At 41.9% G+C, this 20,309-nt stretch overlaps 1 protein-coding gene across 5 annotated transcripts in view; it reads left to right on the forward strand.

Moving 5' to 3' along the window:
- The window catches only part of RUFY1 (RUN and FYVE domain containing 1), a 573,324-nt gene that overhangs the window by 361,220 nt on the left and 191,795 nt on the right, over window positions 1-20,309 (forward strand). For all 5 annotated transcript variants that reach the window (XM_073573702.1, XM_073573703.1, XM_073573706.1 and 2 more), the window contains one exon: window positions 12,548-12,664. In XM_073573702.1, the coding sequence (XP_073429803.1) occupies window positions 12,548-12,664 (117 nt within the window). The remainder of the gene's footprint in view (window positions 1-12,547; window positions 12,665-20,309) is intronic.

The following is a 20,309-nucleotide window of genomic DNA, read 5'->3' on the forward strand; positions in this document are numbered from 1 at the left end:
TGCTCAAGGTGTGCAGAAAGGCAGTGTAGAAAATCTCTCTTAGCAGAAGACTTCATCCACTATAAGTTCATGCTCAAAACCTATAACTCTGCCCTTCATCTGGCTAAACAATCCTGCTTCACCACCCTCATAACCTCACTATCCAATAACCCAAAACGACTTTTTGAAACCTTAAACTCCCTCCTGAAACCTAAAGTACAGGCCCCCATCACCAACCTCAGTGGTGAGGATCTGGCTACTTATTTCCTAGAAAAAAACAACCACATCCATCAGGATATCTCAGCCCAATTTCCTCAGTGCCTGGATCCCCTTCCCTGCTGCACCTCAAGCTCACTAGACATCTTTGAGTCTGTTCAGAAGAAGTTTCCAAGCTCCTCGCGGCTGCTCGGCCTACAACCTGCAGCAGTGACCCCATTCCTTCACATCTCCTGCAGTCTCTCTCACCAGTTGTCACCACTCACCTGACTAAAATATTTAACCTCTCTCTTTTTTCAGGTATTTTTCCCTCCTTATTTAAACATGCCATCTTAACCCCTTTACTTAAAAAGCCATCCCTGGACCAGAACTGCACTGCTAACTAGAGATCTCTGTTTCTAACCTTTCCTTCATCTCTAAACTCCTGGAATGCTTGGTCCATTCCCGTCTGATCCACTATCTCTCGGATAACTCTCTTCTCGACTCCTTACAATCTGGTTTCCGCTATTTACACTCTACTGAAACTGCCCTCGCTAAAGTCTCTAATGATCTAGTAACAGCTAAATCGAAAGGTCATTGCTTCCTGCTGATTATCCTGGATCTCTCTGCCGAATTTGACACTGTGGATCACCAGCTCCTCCTCACTATGCTCCGCTCTATAGGCCTCAGGGACACAGCCATCTCCTGGTTCTCCTCCTAGCTCTCTGACCGCTCCTTCACTGTATCTTTTGCCGGCTCCTCTTCCTCTCCTCGTCCCCTTACTATCGGGGACCTGCAGGGCTCAGTCCTAGGCCCCCTCCTCTTCTCTCTATACACTGCCCCTATTGGACAAACAATCAGCAGATTTGGGTTCCAGTATCATCTCTATGCTGATGACACCCAATTATACACTTCTTCCCCTGACATCACCCCTACACAAATTCAAAATACCAAGGATTGTCTGCTGTCTCTAACATCATGTCCTCCCTCTGTCTGAAACTAAATGTCTCCAAAACTGAACTTCTTCTGTTTCTCCCCTCTACTAACCTCATTCTACCTAACATCGAAATAACCCTGGAGGGTTCAACCATAACGCCCAAGCAGCATGCCTGCTGTCTTGGGGTCATATTCGACACTGAACTTTCCTTTACTCCCTATATCTGATCAGTCACTCGCTCTTGTCACCTGCATCTTAAAAACATCTCCAGAATCCGACCTTTTCTCACCTTTGAAACTGCTAAGACTCTTACTGTCACTCTTATTCATTCTCGTCTGAACTACTGCAACTCTCTTCTGGTCGGTCTCCCTCTTACCAGACTTTCTCCTCTCTAATCCATCTTGAATGTGGCAGCCAGGGTCATATTTCTGTCCAGCCGCTTCACCGATGCCTCCATCTTGTGCCAGTCATTACACTGGCTACCTATTCTCTACAGGGTCCAGTATAAACTCATCTCTCTCACCCATGAAGCTCTCCACAGTTCTGCACTGCTTTATATCTCCTCTCTCATCTCTGTCTATCACTTTACATGTGCCCTCCGTTCTACAAATTACCTAAGACTAACATCCCCCGTAATCCGAACCCTGCACCTCCGTCTCCAAGACTTCTCTCGTGCTGCGCCAGCTCTCTGGAATGCACTTCCCCAGATGATCAGACTGATACCTAGCCCCGACCTATTCAAGCGCGCTTTGAAAACCCATCTCTTCAAACACTTCAAACAAGCCTACCACATCAACTACTCAGTAAACTAAATTTGCCCTGTTCCCGCCTTCCAAATATTATTCTGAATCTACACCCTACTATTCATCTGTCTCCACACCCTCCAATGCACATGATAACTGCACTTGATACTTGACTATTGCACTTAAACACACGGGCTGATGACCGGATCATTCAGCTTTATATGAAAATCCCTATTTATTATAATTGCCAGACCTGAAATAACAAGCACTTTTCACCTACAGTGTCCCCCCCATTTCCTTGTAGATTGTAAGCTTGCGAGCAGGGACCTCACTCCTAATGTCACTGTTCAAAGTGTCTTAACTTGAATTTATTGTCTGTACATGTCCCCGCATAATTGTAAAGTGCTGCGGAATATGTTGGCGCTATATAAATAAAAATTATTATTATTATTAATTACAGGTGCAGCTCACATTAGAATATCAAAAAATTAATTTATTACAGTTCTTCAATAGAAAAAGTGAAACTCATATATTAGAGTCATTACAAATAGTGATGTATTTCAATTGTTTATTTCTGTTAATGTTGATGATTATGGCTTGCAGCCAATGAAAACCCAAAAGTCATTATCCCAGTAAATTAGAATCTCTATATACAAAACTGAATGTGTGTGTATTACCAACCAATCATGAAGCATCTTTCATTTCAACAGAGCTGTTCAAAATTAGCTGAGCTGTGATTGGTTGCTATGAGCAACAGTTTTCCTTTCAACCAATCACTAAGCATCACTAAGCATCTCTCATTTCACTAGAGCTGGTTAAAAGAAGCTGAGCTGTGATTGGTTGCTATGAGCAAGTTTTCCCACTTGATAACACCTCAGCAGAGACTGACGTGGGAGAAATCTAGCATCCCTGGAAACATAAGCTCCCAGCCATTGTCTGCCCCCCAGAAAGGAGCACAGCACGACAGAAATGAATCCCCCCCCTCCTGTTCCCATATACGCATCACACATCCTCCATCATATAGGCACATCTTCCCTCTTAAAGGGATCATTGGTATGGAAGTCAGAGCAAATCCATCCAGCGCTTTGGTTTTGACTCCAGGCCTCTCTTAACCCCTTCCCGACCTAGGACACCTATGTAGGCGTCATGAAAACTCGTGCCATTATGACCCATGACACCTACGTAGGCGTCATGGTGTAAATCGCATTCCTGCGGGTCGGGTGACCGGGGTCACTGAAAGGTCACCCGACCCGCAGGTACAGGAAGACTTCTACTTCACCCCAGGGGGTTGGCTACGGTCACTCTGATTGGCTGTTGAAAGTGAATCAGCCAATCAGAGCGATTGTAATATTTCACCAATGAAACTTGCAGCATCGGCCATGGCTGGAGACCATGAACTGCCCCCCCCCGACTGACAGGGGCGATCTGCCACCAACTGACGGCGCTGCTAGTATCTGCTCCCCCTCCCCTGCCCTCTGCTCCCCCTCGCCTTCTGATCCCCCCCTCCCTTCCCAGTACCTCCCAAGTCCCCGTGTCCCTGCGTCTTCCATCATGGGTGCCACCGTCTTCCATCATGGGTGCCACCATCTTCCAAAATGTCGGGCGCATACGCCTGTCAAATCAGCCAGCAGATTCATTCATGCATTCCAGGTACATTTTGATCACTGTGATAAACCCTATCACAGTGATCAAAATTAAAAAAATAGTAAATCCCCCCCCCTTTATCACCCCCATAGGTAGAGTGAAATAATATAAGGAAAATATTTTTATAATTTTCCATTAGGGTTGGGATTAGGGTTAAGATTAGGGTTAGGGTTGGGATTAGGTTAGGCTTCTTATTAGGGTTATGGTTGGGATTAGGGGTGTGTTGGGGTTAGGGGTGTGCTGAGGTTAGGGTTGGAGTTAGAATTGAGGGGTTTCCACTGTTTAGGTACATCAGAGGATGTTCAAATGCGACATGACGCCACCATTGATTCCAGCAAATTTTGCGTCCAAAAAGTCAAACAGTGCTCCCTTCCTTCCAAGCCCCGTCATGTGCCCAAACAGTGGTTTACCCCAACATATGGGGTATTGGCATACTCAGGAAAAATTGCACAACAACTTTGGAGGTCTAATTTCTCCTGTTACCCTTGAGAAAATAAAAAATTGGGGGCTAAAAAAATATTTTTGTGGAAAAAAAATGATTTTTTATTTTCACAGCTCTGAGTTATAAACTTCTGTGAAGCACTTGGGGGTTCAAAGTGCTCACCACACAACTAGATAAGTTCCTTGGGGTGTCTAGTTTCCAAAATAGGGTCACTTGTGGGGGGTTGCTACTGTTTAGGCACATCTGGGGCTCTGCAAATGTAACATGACGCCCGCAGACCATTACATCAAAGTCTGCATTTCAAAACATCACTACTTCCCTTCCGAGCCCCGACGTGTGCCCAAACAATGGTTCTCCCCCACATATGGGGTACCAGCGTACTCAGAACAAACTGGACAACAACTTTTGGGGTCCAATTTCTCCTGTTACCCTTGTGAAAATAAAAAATTGCGGGCTAAAAAAATCATTTTTTGAGGAAAAAATATTATTTTTTTTATTTTCACGGCTTTGAGTTATAAACTTCTGTGAAGCACTTGGGGGTTCAAAGTGCTCACAATGCATCTAGATAAGTTCCTTGGGGGGTCTAGTTTCCAAAATGGGGTCACTTGTGGGGGAACTCCAATGTTTAGGCACACAGGGGCTCTCTATACGCGAAACGGTGTCCGCTAACTTTCCATTTAAAAAGTCAAATGGCGCTCCTTCCCTTCTGAGCCCTGCTGTGCGCCCAAACAGTAGTTTATGACTACATATGAGGTATCGGTGTACTCAGGAGAAATTGCCCAACAAATTTTAGGATCCATTTTATCCTGTTGCCCATGTAAAAATGAAAAAATTGATGCTAAAAGAAAATTTTTGTTGAAAAAATTAAAATGTTCCTTTTTTTTCCTTCCACGTTGCTTTAGTTCCTGTGAAGAACCTGAAGGGTTAATAATCTTCTTGAATGTAGTTTTGAGTAGCTTGTGGGATGCAGTTTTTAGAATGGTGTCACTTTTGGGTATTTTCTGCCATATAGACCCCTCAAAGTAACTTCAAATGTGAGGTGGTCACTAAAAAAAATGGTTTTGTAAATTTTGTTGGAAAAATGAGAAATCGCTGGTCAACTTTTAACCCTTATAACTTACTAATAAAAATGTTTTTTTTTTTTTTTTCAAAATTATGCTAAAATAAAAATGTGGGAAATGTTGTTTATTAACTATTTTGTGTCACATAACTCTCTGGTTTAACAGAATAAAAATTCAAAATTTGAAAATTGCGAAATTTTCAAAGTTTTCTCAAAATTTTCAAAACTTTCGCCAAATATCCAATTTTTTCACAAATAAATGCAAAAATTATCGACCTTAATTTGCCACTAACATGAAGTCCAATATGTCACAAAAAACAGTCGGAATCGCTAGGATGCGTTGAAGTGTTCCTGAGTTATTACCTCATAAAGGGACACTGGTCAGAATTGCAAAAAAATGGCCTGTTCATTAAGGTCAAAATAGGCTGGGTCATGAGGGGTTAAAATCCAAAATGTTGGCCTACCGCAATGTATGTTCAGTAAATGCACTCAATACTTGGTTGGGGTTCCTGGTTGCTTTTGCATCAGTTACTGCATCAGTGCGGTGTGGCATAGGGATGATCAGCTTGTGGCACTTGTGAGGTGTTATGGAAGCCCAGGATACTTGGATAGCAGCCTTCAGCTCATCTGCATTGTTGGGTCTGGTGTCTCTCATCTTCCTCTTGACAATACGCCATAGATTCTCTATGGGGTTAAGGTCAGACGAGTTTGCTGGCCAATCAAGCACAGTGATACTGTTGTTTTTAAACCTTGTGTTGGTACTTTTGGAAGTGTGAACAGGTGCCGAGTCCTGCTGGAGAATGAAATTTCCATCTCCATGAAGTGCTCTAAAATTTCCTGGTAGATGGCTGCTCTGACTTTGGTCTTGATAAAACACAGATTACCCACACCAGCAGATGACATGGCTCCCAAAACCATAATTTATTGTGGATACTTTACACTAGACCTTGGAAATCAAGGTCCCAGAGTCTGGAGGAAGAGTGGAGAGGCGCACAATCCAAGCTGCTTGAGGTCTAGTGTGAAATCTCCACAATCAGTGATGGTTTGGAGAGCCATGTCATCTGCTGGTGTAGGTACACTTTTTTTTTTCCAAGACTAAAGTCAGCGCAGCCATCGGACCGGGACCGCCGCAGAATCGCCTGACTCCTGCTGCTGCCACAGTATTTGTGATTTTATTCCGACTACAAGACGCACCCCCATTTTCCCCCAAAATGTTTTGTGGAAAAATTGCGTCCTATAGCCCGAAAAATATGGTATGCATGCATGTATGTATAAGCGTGTGTATATATGTGTGTGTGTGTGTATGTGTATATATATATATATATATAAGGAAATTGGGATCCAGCAAAAGGATGAAAGTTCACCAGATTTTTAAAAACTTCTTCCTTATTAATCCATTATGTCATAAAAAATATAAGGAACTCCAATCAATTAGTAGCATTCCAGCAAGGGACTACATGTTTCAGCACTATGTGCCTTCCTCACGGTCCTATTTGAACTGAGCTCCGACACTAGCAATATATCCTCCTTTGTGGAACATATTCAAATGACCCTTAATTAAAAACAGTGGAACAAACCAATTAAAAACATTTGAGTAGATGGTTGAAACTCAGTTCAAAAATGTTGCCAGAAAAATGCCTATATAGAACATGTTTTATACATAGACCAATGATATAAACATTTAGTAATGAATCAACAATGATATGGAATAACTGCCACAAAAAACAACAATATATAAACATACATGAAAAGATGCATCATATAGTAGGCATGATCTAAACATCAGAAACAATCACAAAAATAACTCTCAGAAGGTATAATATCATAGAGTAGGTTTAAGATAAAGATATAATCTATTGTAAATTCATACATGAACTCTATCCCTTTTCTTATCCTCTCCCTTTCCTCTTTTCCTCCTTAACAAAAAAAAAAAAATATATACCTAATATTGTGTAATGAGATACATTCTACTATTCAGTCCGTCTGGAACTCTAGTCTCTAATAAAAAGATCCACCTACTTTCTCTAGATAAGATTTTAATTTTAAAGTCACCACCCCTATCTCTATTCCCCTAAAGGAAAAACTTTTTAAATCTCCTTTATGCACATTAGCAAAGTGTTTAGAAACCGCAGAGGCTCCTGCAATAGGCAAATTAACCGAATCCGACAAATGTTTTCGCATACGCTGTTTCAATGAATTAGTGGTGCAACCCACATATTGAAGTCCGCAAATATTGCAATCAATAAGATATATTACATTTTCTGTATTACAATTGATAAAGGAAAAAATCTCAAAGTTTTTTCCATTTTTTATAGAAGAAAATGTTTTTGTTTTGACAATATATTTGCAACACTTACAGATTTTTGCACCACAACCATAACAGCCTACAATTTTCATCCAATTTTGTTTCAATTTTTTGTCTGGATCAGTAAATAAACTTGCCGTCAACATAGAACCTATAGTAGGAGCTCTCCTCGCAACAAATTTAATTGAGTGTTTTTTTTAATATTTCTTTCAATTCACCACTTTGTTCTAAAATGGGCAAATGTTTTTTAATAATGGAGACTATTTCTTGATACTGTGGACTAAATTTGGTGCTAAAAACTATACCCAAGTCATTGTTTTTTTTCTTTGATATTTTTATATTCCAACAATTCCTGTCTATTGAAATTGTCTACTATGCCTCTCGCTCTTTTTAGAGACCAGTTCGGGTAACCCCTAGATTTTAATCTTTTTACCAAAAGTTCAGATTCTTTCATATAAGTATCTTTTTCTGTACTATTTCTTTTCGTTCGAATCAGTTCACCAGTCGGTATATTCCTAATTACATGATTAGCGTGACATGAATTTGCCATCAATATACTGTTCACAGCTGTAGATTTACGATAGGGTTCCACCAACACTTTTTTTCTATTCGAATCTAATTTCACGGTCAAATCCAAAAAATTGATTGACAACTCATTCATGTGGCATGTGAATTTGAGATTAAAACTATTGTTGTTTAAATATGAAAAGGAGGATACTAAATCCTTCTTCCCCCTCCACACAAAAACCAAATCATCAATGAAACGTCCCAACCAAAAAATGTTATAACCAAATGGATTATTAAGATGAAAAATATATCTCTCCTCCCATACTGACATAGTTAAATTTGCTAAGGATGGTGAAAATTTGGCCCCCATGCTCACTCCCTGTATCTGTAAATAATATTTCTCATCAAAAACAAAATAGTTATGAGTGAGCAAAAAATGTGTTGCAAGCAACAAAAAAATGTTGAATTTCAAATGTATACTCACTATATTTAGATAATATTTGAGGCTCTCCAATGCAACAGAATGTGGAATGGATGGATATAATCCAATAACATCACATGAGAGCCACAGAAAATCATTCTCCCACTCAATTTTTTCTACTATATTAATAGCTGCTTTGCTATCTCTCAAATGACTAGGAGTCAAAGCCACAAGGGGTTGTAAATAATGGTCCACCCACTCTCCAAGGCGCTCACTAAAAGATCCTATCCCCGAAACAATAGGTCTTAGTGGGGGAGGAAAAATTTCCTTATGCACCTTGGGGAGTGAGTGGTAAATAGGTGTAATAGGATGGTCACAATATAAAGCTTCACTCAATTTCTCTGAAATAGCTCCTGTACATACACCTTCCTGCAAAATTTTTTTCATTTCCCTATTAAAAGGGAGAGTAGGATTTTCATTTAATTTCCTATACACACTAGTTACCCAATGCGATTAAATTAAGTTTTTTATATAGACCGACATCCAGAATAGTAATTGATCCACCCTTATCCGACTGAACAATTTTTAGATCTTTATTCTTACTCAATTCCTGAAGAGCTTTATGCTCATAAAATGTCAGATTATGATGGGTCAATTCAACTCTGTTATTTAATTCCACCAAATCCCTTTCCACCGCTTCTTGAAAAACATCTAGCATCGGAGGTCTAGATTTAAGTGGGTAAAAATTTGTATTTTTTACGTGAAAAGAATTATTTAAATTAATCTGGTATTCTTTGGAGCTTTCAGATTCCAATTGTCTCAAATTATACAAACCCACCTGTTCTTCAAACGTAAGTAACCTTTCAACATCCCTGTTTACTATAGGACAAGGATTATCAGTACAAATGTTATCCTCAAAATGACATTTTAGGGTTAAACAACGTGCTAGACGATTAACATCCAACACTGTGTCATATACGTTGAATTTACATGCCGGGGAAAAACTAAGTCCTTTTGACAAAAGTGAAAGTTGCGGTGCTGAAAGAATATAACTGGAAAGATTATAGACTGGTACAGTTACTTTTTCCATTTCCGGAGTTTGTCCTGGTAAGCCTGTTCTCTTATGGCATCTTCCTCCTCTCCTTCTAATCCGTTTTTTGGTTTGGCTCCCTCTTTGTTATAATTTCTTTGGTAAGATTTTTTTCTTTTTTCCATACTATTGTTGGATGCACAAGCCACTCATGAATCTGAATAATCATCCGAAGTATCACCAAAAGTAGTGTCCATATTTTCTTGAATTTTTTGAAAAGTCACTTTATGCTTCCTAAACCAGGGTTTCCATTTTTTTAATATTGATGACGGATTCTTGCTCCAATTGTAAACACATTTATTGTTGTAATCCTCCAAATCTCGTGTATATTTTCTTTTTTTAGTCTCAATAATGGTATCCTCCAGTTTATTTAATTTTTGTTTCATTTTGTCATATAGTAATTTATAAGAATCATTGCCTTGATAAATTTCCAAAGAATCTTTCACAATCTTCATTTCATCACTGAGTTTTGTAAGTTCCATCTCCTCTTCTTCAATAATTAATTTTATAAGGTTGAGAGAGCATTCACTAAGGACATTTTCCCATTTGGTCTGGAATTCATTATTGTAAGCTGTTGTAGCCACTTTTTTTAATCTCAGACCACGTGGGATCATTTTCCTCTCCCAATAACAGGTGAGAGAATTGTGGTCCCACCATAATTTCTGTTCCTTTATCATAATACGTTCCAATTTATACATGATGGAATTCAATCCCTCTGATGCTGTATCCACTCCATTAGTATTATCATTAAATGTCAAGGCAAGTTTATTGCGTCTTGTATTGCAGTAATCCGCTTCCATAGCAAAAAAAGGTTTTTTACTAATGGGATTAGTCATATGTAATAGAACTTCAAGTTCAATAATTTGATTATGGGTGCTCGGCTAATACTCCCAAAGCAATATTCAAACAATGTGAAAAACATATAGCCAGCTCACCATAAAGGAGTTCCTCTTGATGCAGTAATCGGTGTTCACCCTGTGCTTTGCACGGATCCAGGCAGGGAGTATGCCCCAACAAATAGAAATATGAGGAAATTGGGATCCAGCAAAAGGATGAAAGTTCACCAGATTTGTAAAAACTTCTTCTTTATTAATCCATTATGTCATAAAAAGTATAAGGAACTCCAATCAATTAATAGCATTCCAGCAAGGGACTACATGTTTCAGCACTATGTGCCTTCCTCACGGTCCTATTTGAACTGAGCTCCAACACTAGCAATATATCCACCTTTGTGGAACATATTCAAATGACCCTTAATATAAATTACTATATGACAAAATGCAACAAAAATTAAATAAACTGGAGGATACCATTATTGAGATTTGTAATCCTCCAAATCTCGTGTATATTTTCTTTTTTTAGTCTCAATAATGGTATCCTCCAGTTTATTTAATTTTTGTTGCATTTTGTCATATAGTAATTTATATTAAGGGTCATTTGAATATGTTCCACAAAGGAGGATATATTGCTAGTGTTGGAGCTCAGTTCAAATAGGACCGTGAGGAAGGCACATAGTGCTGAAACATGTAGTCCCTTGCTGGAATGCTATTAATTGATTGGAGTTCCTTATATTTTTTATGACATAATGGATTAATAAAGAAGAAGTTTTTACAAATCTGGTGAACTTTCATCCTTTTGCTGGATCCCAATTTCCTCATATTTCTATTTGTTGGGGCATACTCCCTGCCTGGATACGTGTAAAGTATAGGGTGAACACCGATCACTGCACCAAGAGGAACTCCTTTATGGTGAGCTGGCTATATGTTTTTCACATTGTTTGAATATATATATATGTGTATATATATATATATATGTATATGTGTGTGTGTGTGTATATAAGCCATTTATTAATTAGTCCCCTCTTATATCAGTTGCAGGCACATATGACTCAATTATCATATCCAATGGCTGCGGTTCGGGTGTCTCCGCCTCCGGGCTCCACCTCCTCCTGTCTCCGCCTCACGTGATCTCAGCGTTGGAGGTCGCGTGGGGCAGTGATGCTCGGCGTACCTCCTATGCAGACGCGCGTGTCGCGCCACACCCACACCTGCTCCCATTGGTCCCATTCCCCTTTTAAACTCCCCTCATGAATGAAGCCACCCCGACGAATGCAGACGCCGAAACGCACATCGGGGTGAACGTGTCCAGGGACATCTGCATTCCTTTTGACACTCTGGTAAAGTAATACTTTTCCCAGGACACTTACACATTGGTTTATATGCGGTCTCCTTATACACTTGGTGCATATATATTTAGTTTATTTTTAACCATTACCTTACTACTTGCTTTATGCACATGCACTTTATCTGATTTCTACTTTTGCTTACCTGTGTTATAATATACAATATATATTTAGATACTTTCTATTCTATTTACTTGCAATTTTCCAACCAGGCATTTGAATCAAATTATCACTGGTATACACTTATGCACCTTATGCTATTATTTTGTACTATATTCTTTTGTCGGCACTTTCATTTGCCTTATTGTATTTGCATTTCCATCAGCTCTATGCAGATTTATTTATATTTTAGCATATAGTTGTCCCTGTTTATTACATCCGCTTTTCATCTGTCTGTTCATTACCACCGTTTCCACATTTTAATTGTTATGTACTTAATAAAGCTAGACCTTTTATTATATAGACTCCTGGTCTGGGTTTTCTTCTTATATATTTACAGGCTTAAAATGAGCCTGACAGATGAATAATGCTGCTCGAACTATGGGCATCATGAATCGGACACGGTCTCCATTATTTCAGACAGATATTTTTACTCAAAATGATTTTGGCATTTCAGAGAACACATACGCTTGAAAACTGGCCACCCCCACTTCCCTTGAGTGCCAGGTCTCCCCTCCCCCCATGTGTGTGGGGACTGGCCTCTTGGACTAATCCCCTTGAGTAGCATGGTCCCTCTGGATTTTAGAATTATGTTGTCTGAAGTGACAGAGCCAGTAGCGGATTAATGCTGCTCGTGGATTGGTCAGCATAATTCAGCTGGCAGGTTAACTTATAAACTCCTACAACTTCGCTACCTTCTATAGTAAATATTTTCAGTGACTGCAGCAATTCTGAGCTGTTGCAGACTTTCCAATAGCCAAGGATGAGTCTCATCAGTGGAGAAACGTATTCTTTGTTGAAAAATTATATTACAGATTTTATTGCCTACACTAAATAGCTATGCATTAAATGCAAATTTAACATGTAATCTGTATGATTTCAGGTTAATATTCAGGATACAAAAGTTGAGTTGGAAACTTACAAGCAATCTCGTCAAGGACTGGATGAAATGTATAATGAAGTCTGGAAGCAATTGAATGTAGAAAAGCAAGTCCGATTGGTATGTTATTCCACTATTGACCTGTAGAAAGCTTTACCTGCAGTAAATCTCTTCCCCAGAACCTACTGGAGTAGAAGTAGGAGGGAGCTGGCATTATCTGCTCCTGGCCGCTTCTGTTCTAAGCCTTATGGTATGTGGTTAGGAAGCTTCTTTCTGAACAGAAACATTTCCTGTGCTGTGCGTACAAACCCTTTACCAGCTTACTGAAAGTCACACTTTACAGAAGTGAGTAGATAAAGGACATGTCACTTCCACACTGCACATATAGAACTATATTCTCATGTTTCTAAACATTAAAGAAGCGCTCCCATTATTTTTTTGTATAGTATGTTTGTGTATGTAGTGTGCTTCAGGGTGTTAATATACTCTTGTAACGCTGCCTTCTCTGGTAACCAGCTGCTTTCCTTTCCTCTTCCCAGTGGCGTCAACACTCATCAGGCTCCCCAGGTCTATACATGAGCCGGAACTATATTTTACACTGTAAGTCTATGGAGTCTCATTCTGATGTTTTATAGACTTACACTGCAAATAGTCTCTTCAGAGAGGAGGAGGACTAGAACTCTAGTGCCACCTATTGGAAGTAGCGATCCTAGAAGTCAATGTCGACCCTTGTTACATGACTTAGGATAAAAGCCAAGACCAGAATCTCAATTTGCAGACACTGTTTCGGGCTACTGCCCCTCGTCAGTGCAAAGTGTGAGATCTGGTTTGGCTTTGTGAGAGGCGTCTAACCAGGATCCAAGAAGTAACGTTTGTTAAAAGCCAAAGTAAAAGCCAAAACCAGAATCTCAATTGAGGGGCAGTACCCCGAAAAACAGTGTCTGCAAACTGAGATTCTGGTTTTGGCTTTTATCCTAAGTCATATGACAAGGCTCGTTAAAGCGTAGACATTGACTTCTAGGATTGCTACTTCCTATGGGTGGCACTAGATTTCTAGTCCTCGTCCTCTCTGAAGAGACAATTTGCATATTTCCCAGAGGAGCATTGCGGCTTTAAGTCTCCTCATCTCAGCATGCTTAGCATGTCATTCTCCACAAGGAGAAACGTTACTTCTTGGATCCCAGGTGTACACTGTAAAATCCAGAGCTGGGGCACGCGGAATGCGGTGTGACCTGGAGAGTCAGAAGAGCGGTGACATTACTGAGAGGTGAAGCAGAACTGTGCTTGATACCGTAGAAGTCGTCGATTTGTGAGTATATGAGCATGCAAACACTAGAAAATATACTCACACTCATCCACAGATTTAGGAAATGAAAACCTGAACTGGAGAGCTTCTTTAATTAATGACAGCCGATACGTCTTTTTACTGACCTGAGATATAAGAGAATATCATCCCCATACAGGTGACAATCCAGCAGCTGTTGGCTGTACACTATAGCTGACAACTTGATGCATCACAAACGATCAGGGTTGGCAATGACCATATCTGTTTAACCCCTTAGTTCCTGCTATCAAAAGTGACTACATCAAATAAATGGTTAATAGATTATGGAGGCTTCCACTTTAATCTAATTGACACACCGAGATCATGATTGTGTGGTCCAGATGTTTGCCCTAGCAGTTCATGGCCAAATAGACTGTCCCGGCTATAGCGGTCAATTCAGAAGTTAGCGACATTTAGGTGGTAAATAAACACTTTTTCATTCCCGCTATATCACTTTGCATTAATTCCTGAAAGACACCTGAAGGGTTAATAAACTATCTGACAGAAGTTTTCAATATGTCAGGGGGTGCAGTTTTTAAAATGGTATCACGTTTGGGGTTTTCCAATATATAGGACCCCCAAAGTCACTTCAAACCTGGATGGGTTCCTCAAAAAAATATATTTTGTAACTTTCCTTGAAAAAATTATAAATTACCGTACTGCTACATTTAAAAACCTCCTAAAATGCTATCAAAACAAATTATCATTTTAAAAATGGTGCTGATGTAAGGCAGACATGTCAGAAAGGTTATTTATTAATGTTTTTCTGTGGTATGACTATCTGGATTAAAGGGATAATCATTCAAAGACTGAAAATTGCATTTGTTTTAAAATTTTTGTCAAGTTTCTGGTATTTGTTATAAATAAACACAAAACATATCGACCTAAATTTACCATTATCATAAATTATAATGTGTCATGAAAAAACAGTCTCAAAATCAATGGGATATGTTGAAGCGTTCCAGAGTTATCACCACATAAAGTGACACTGGTCAGAATGTAAAAAATTGGCCCCGTCACTAAGGGGTTAAGAAGCCTTCTCATCCCCCCTAGCCTGCAACTTCATGTAATTCTGATTATTTGACTCACCAGCTTACTGCTGACTAATAGTTCTGAAAAGCCAGCACATATTTTACACACTTAAACGGTTAAGTCTTTCAAATAAAATGCACCCTCTGAAAAATTGTTATTGTATGGTGCAATTGTATCATATATAAGGTAAGTAGTGCTAATGTTATTTTGCTTACTAAGACTTTAATATAAATACGTAATAAAGCTGACTTCCAGGTCAAACATAAGACGCTGTATATTTCGGTGAGTCAGTGTGGGTCTTTTGGTACAATAGAGGAGGTGATCAAAATAAAAGGGATAATTTAGTAAGAAAGTGAATGTCAATACTATTTACCTTATTTATATGATTACTGTACTGTGTAATCCATTGCTTCTAGTATTCACTAGCCCAATTGGAGCGATTACATTTTATATATCTTTTAATGAACAATACTAAAATTAACAATTGCTATTTTTGCTTCGTGGCTACCACAGACGATCCCCTGGTAAAGGTGGGACTGGGATAGTTTGGAGGTAAAGCCTACGGGATATATCTGAGTGATTTGCTTATCCTGAATTAGGAGAGGAAAGGGCTGGAAGATCCTGCCTTTAGATACATGTGGATTTGGCCGCCAAACATGGCCTGCAGCCATGCCGAGATGTTAAAACTGAAAGTACCAGAGCTAACTGCAACATAGTTGATTGAAAAATGAATATCTGAAAATACTGCTAGCCCCTGATGATCATGGCAGTGACTACTGATGGTGAACGCATAGGGATTAAAAACGATCGGATGCAGTGAGGGAGACTAGCCTGATCGTTTTTATCACCCAGCGTGCTGGGAATAGGAAAGCACAAGAGCATGCTATTAGAAAGGACTTGGGAAACGAGCTGATGCACCAAAGAGGATTTACTCTATTACCTATACAGCTTTACAGTGTCCATTTTAGGACGTTATCATATATCAAAGCCAAACATCAGAAATACTCTGGCACCTGACTCTGGCACCTGACTCTGGCACCTGACTCTGGCACCTGACTCTGGCACCTGACTCTGGCACCTGACTCTGGCACCTGACTCTGGCACCTGACTCTGGCACCTGACTCTGGCACCTGACTCTGGCACCTGACTCTGGCACCTGACTCTGGCACCTGACTCTGGCACCTGACTCTGGCACCTGACTCTGGCACCTGACTCTGGCACCTGACTCTGGCACCTGACTCTGGCACCTGACTCTGGCACCTGACTCTGGCACCTGACTCTGGCACCTGACTCTTTCAAGCATCAGAATCAGAAGGTGTTTCAGATACCTTCAGTGCAGTATGTGAATGGTTCATCTTATAATTGTTGAAAAGAGATCCATTCACTGCCCGTTGAGCTAATGGCTGAGTGGTGAAATGCCTGCCTTATGGAATAGAAAACATGAGTTCAAGCCACAAAGTAAGTAAACTTTATTTGTTCGGACTCCCATGACAGCACCACGAGAGAGGGGATCTGCCCTTCAAGAACAGGAAATGTACAAATACAAAAGGGCGGCACCTCTCCCACGCATCAGTTGGTTTCCTGTTCCTGAGGGGACGGGATCGTACAGATGGAATCCGGATGGATCCCAGGCCGACCAGCCGGTACAGGTAGCGGGGGGGGGGTCTCCTACCTCGGCCAGGTGCGGAGCTCCTGGAGACGCCACGGTGGTCATAGTTGGGCTGCACGGCAGTGGCGTTTACAGCAGGGAGCGGTGTCCGGAGGATATCCGCCTCCGTGGAAGAAGGCGGCCGCCGGTGAGTATGCCCCCGGAGGTCTTCCTGTTCCCGCGTGACCTCCGGTTACACAGGAAGTGTGTGCGGGGCTGCGGTGATGTCGAGGGCGGAACCTCGGGGCACTTCTGGGTCAGCGGCGCCACTGCGCAGGGGCGAAGATTCCAAGATGGCGGCGCCCATCGGAACAGGCGCCAGTAAGCGCTGGCTCACCGGGCCGACAGTGGTGCCAGCAGGGAATGGGAGACCAATCAGAGGGGGGCACGGCATATCTGCTGACCGGAGGAGAGGTATTTAAGCAGGGCCCAAGGGGGTTCCATGCTTTTGGCGACATTATTGCACGCAATGATGGAGAGCGAACAAGAGCGGCAGCAGCAGCGACAATCATCACTACCGCCCCTAGAGGACCTTCGGCAGGTTAAGCAAAAGAAGAAAGAATCCCAGGACAGTAAGGAGTGTGCCAAATGGAGTGACCAATCCAGTCATAAAAGCTCCTCCAGACAGACTGGAGCATCGACTGAAAAAGATCCCCCTCATTCTCCGTGAATGTTCACTCAGTGACGGGGCCTCCCTCTATGTTTTTATTCTCAGGGGAAGAAGTTCACGAGTAAGAAAAATCACAGGGAATGTGCTCTCTGTGCATGCCCATTACCGGACTCATGCCCAAAAAAGTTGTGTCCCCCTGTATCCAGCAGACGGTGGAGGAAGAATCGCCTAAAATCGCTGCAAGTCTAAAAGACATAGTCAGGGCAGAGATGAGAGAAACCCTGAAATCCCTGTCCCAACCGGGGAGCTCGAGGGTTAGGGACCCTTTGGAGTCAGATTCCTCGGTGGAATGGAGGAGAAGTAAGGACTTCCCTGGCTCATCCCCCTCGTCCTCCTCGGAGGAAGAGGATTCCGGCCGGTTTTGTCTGCCGCTAGAATGGGTGGACAAGTTGGTAAAGGCGGTGAGAGGGACAATGGAAGTGGAGGAGCCTTAAACCACAATTATCCATGCAGGATGTCATGATCGGGGGGCTGGATCAGAAAAATTGAAGGGTCTTCCCTTTGAACGAAAAGATTCAGGATCTAATTCGTAGAGAATGGAAAAGACCAGATAAGAGGGGTTCGCTACCACCAGCCCTCAAGCGTAGATACTCCTTTGATGATCCTGCGGTCAACACTTGGGACAAAGCCCCTAAATTAGATGCGGCAATCGCCAAGGCATCAAAAAGATCCTCACTACCCTTCGAGGACATGGGGACCCTTAAAGACCCCCTAGACAGGAAGGCAGATACCTTCCTTAATGGAACCTGGGAGATGGCAGCCGGTTCCTTAAGACCAGCAGTAGCCTCAACATGTACGGCCAGGTCCATGATGATCTGGTTAGACCAATTGGAGTCTCAATTAAAACAATGGACACCTAGACAGACAATTTTAGGGGCCCTACCAGTAATCCAAGGGGCCGCAGCCTTCCTAGTGGACGCCTCAGCGGGTGCGGTTAGAATGGCGGCTAGGGCAGCAGGACCTTCCAATGCGGCTCGTAGAGCCCTGTGGCTAAAATGCTGGCCGGGAGACATTCAATCCAGGTCGAAACTCTGCACTATCCCGTGCGAAGGGGAATATTTGTTCGGAACAGGGTGACTGGGTGCGGAGCGTAATGTCCACTGGACTCAAGCTGGAGTTTAGTTATGTTCCTCGGGATACCTTTAAACTAACTCCCTTACGATCTTCGCCACTTGAACAAACTGCTTTAGAAGCAGAAATCTTGAGTCTATGCTTAAAGAAAGTCCTGGTGGAGGTTCTGGAATCTGAGAGAAGTAGAGGCTTCTACTCTCCCTTGTTTCTGATCCAACAGCCGGATAAATCATTTAGGACCATTATTAATTTACGTTCCCTTAATGAATTTTTGGTTAACCGAACCTTTTATGTTGGAGTCTATCAGTTCAGCAATAAAGATGTTGTTTAAAGGGTGTTTTATGGCAGTCGTGGATTTGAAAGATGCGTACTACCATGTGCCTATCCACGCAGACTTCTAGCAGTTCCTGAGAGTGGCGGTTTCAATGGACGGTCTAATCCGTCATTTTCAGTTTGGGGCTCTTCCTTTTGGTCTCAGCAGCGCCCCAGGTATTTACGAAGATAGTGGCTGAAGTCATGGCTCATCTACGGGAGGTTGATATCCTGATTGTCCCTTACCTAGACGATTTTTTGGTTGTAGGGAATTCGGTGGACCATTGTCTATCTCAGATAGAAAGGGTTAAGTCCAGACTAGAGCACCTCGGATGGATAATAAATTACGAGAAATCCCGATTTCAGCCCCTAAGAGTCCAAAAGTTCCTAGGCTTACTGTTAAATTCAGAAACCCAGCAGTGTCTTCTGCCATCAGATAAGTTAGATTATATACAACAGCAGGTACTTCGGGCGATTGAGAAACCTTCCATGACCCTCAGGCAAGCCATGTCTTTGTTAGGCTCTCTGACCTCATGTATGCCAGCAGTCAGGTGGGCGCAGTTTCACACTAGATCTCTTCAGAGGGATGTCCTAGTTAGCGACAGGGCCTTGGTCAGATATCTTTGAGCCCCTTGACTCTTACATCTCTTAGATGGTGGCTTGATAAGAACAACTTATCCTCAGGGGTGCCTTGGGTGACGCGGATAACCCGCATAATAACCACAGATGCTAGCCCCTCTGGTTGGGGGGCCCATATGGGGTAATAGTGGTCCAGGGACATTGGGACTCCAAATACTGAGACCTCGTCTAACCAGAGGGAGCTGTTGGCGATTGAGTTGGCAGTTAAAAAACTCCATTATGTACCTACAGGGTCATCATGTGAGGATCCTCTCGGACAACCAGGTAGCAGTAGCCTATATCAACCACCAAGGGGGAACACGCTCCGAGGCCCTGATGCGGATAACAGAACGTCCATTTCAAATAGCAGAGAGAAATTTTCATTCTTTAACTGCGCTCCATATCAGAGGGAAAGACCACATGAAGGCAGACTTTCTAAGCCGCAGGGTCCTAAGGCAAGGAGAATGGGCTTTAAACACGGACGTTTGCAACCAGATTGTCCGCAGATGGGGTCAGCCGAAGGTAGACCTCTTTTGCCAGCAAAGAAAACAGAAAAGTAAAAAAGTTCTGCTCTCTGAACTCCAGGGAAAATCCACTAGCAGTGGATGCCTTCCTGATAAAATGGGACTTCTCTCTGGCATATGCCTTTCCACCGTTAGCCCTCTTACCTCTGGTGGTGAGAAAGATCAGGGAAGATCGAGCAAGGGTCATATTAATTGCCCCATTCTGGCCCAGGAGGACCTGGTTTGCATGGTTGAGGACCATGTCAGTATGCGATCCCTGGGTACTGCCGAACCTTCCGAATCTTCTCTACCATGGGCCTGTCAACCATCCACAAGTAGCAGGACTCCATTTGACGGCATGGAGTTTGAGAGGGCACTGTTGAAGAATAGAGGTTTCTCCCAAAATTTAATTAATACCCTCCTGAAGAGCAGGAAGCAGATTACTACAGACATCTACGCTAGAACCTGGAGGCGATTCCGGTCCACCTCTGAGTTTAATCTCTGGGATGGAATACACACGAAACAGATTCTAGAATTCCTTCAGAGGGGTCTCAAGTTGGGTCTTTCCACAAGTACCTTAAAAGTGC

This window comes from Dendrobates tinctorius, unplaced genomic scaffold, assembly GCF_039654945.1.
Source record: "Dendrobates tinctorius isolate UK_male_01 unplaced genomic scaffold, ASM3965494v1 ptg000036l, whole genome shotgun sequence".
NCBI classification, from domain to species: Eukaryota; Metazoa; Chordata; class Amphibia; order Anura; family Dendrobatidae; genus Dendrobates; species Dendrobates tinctorius.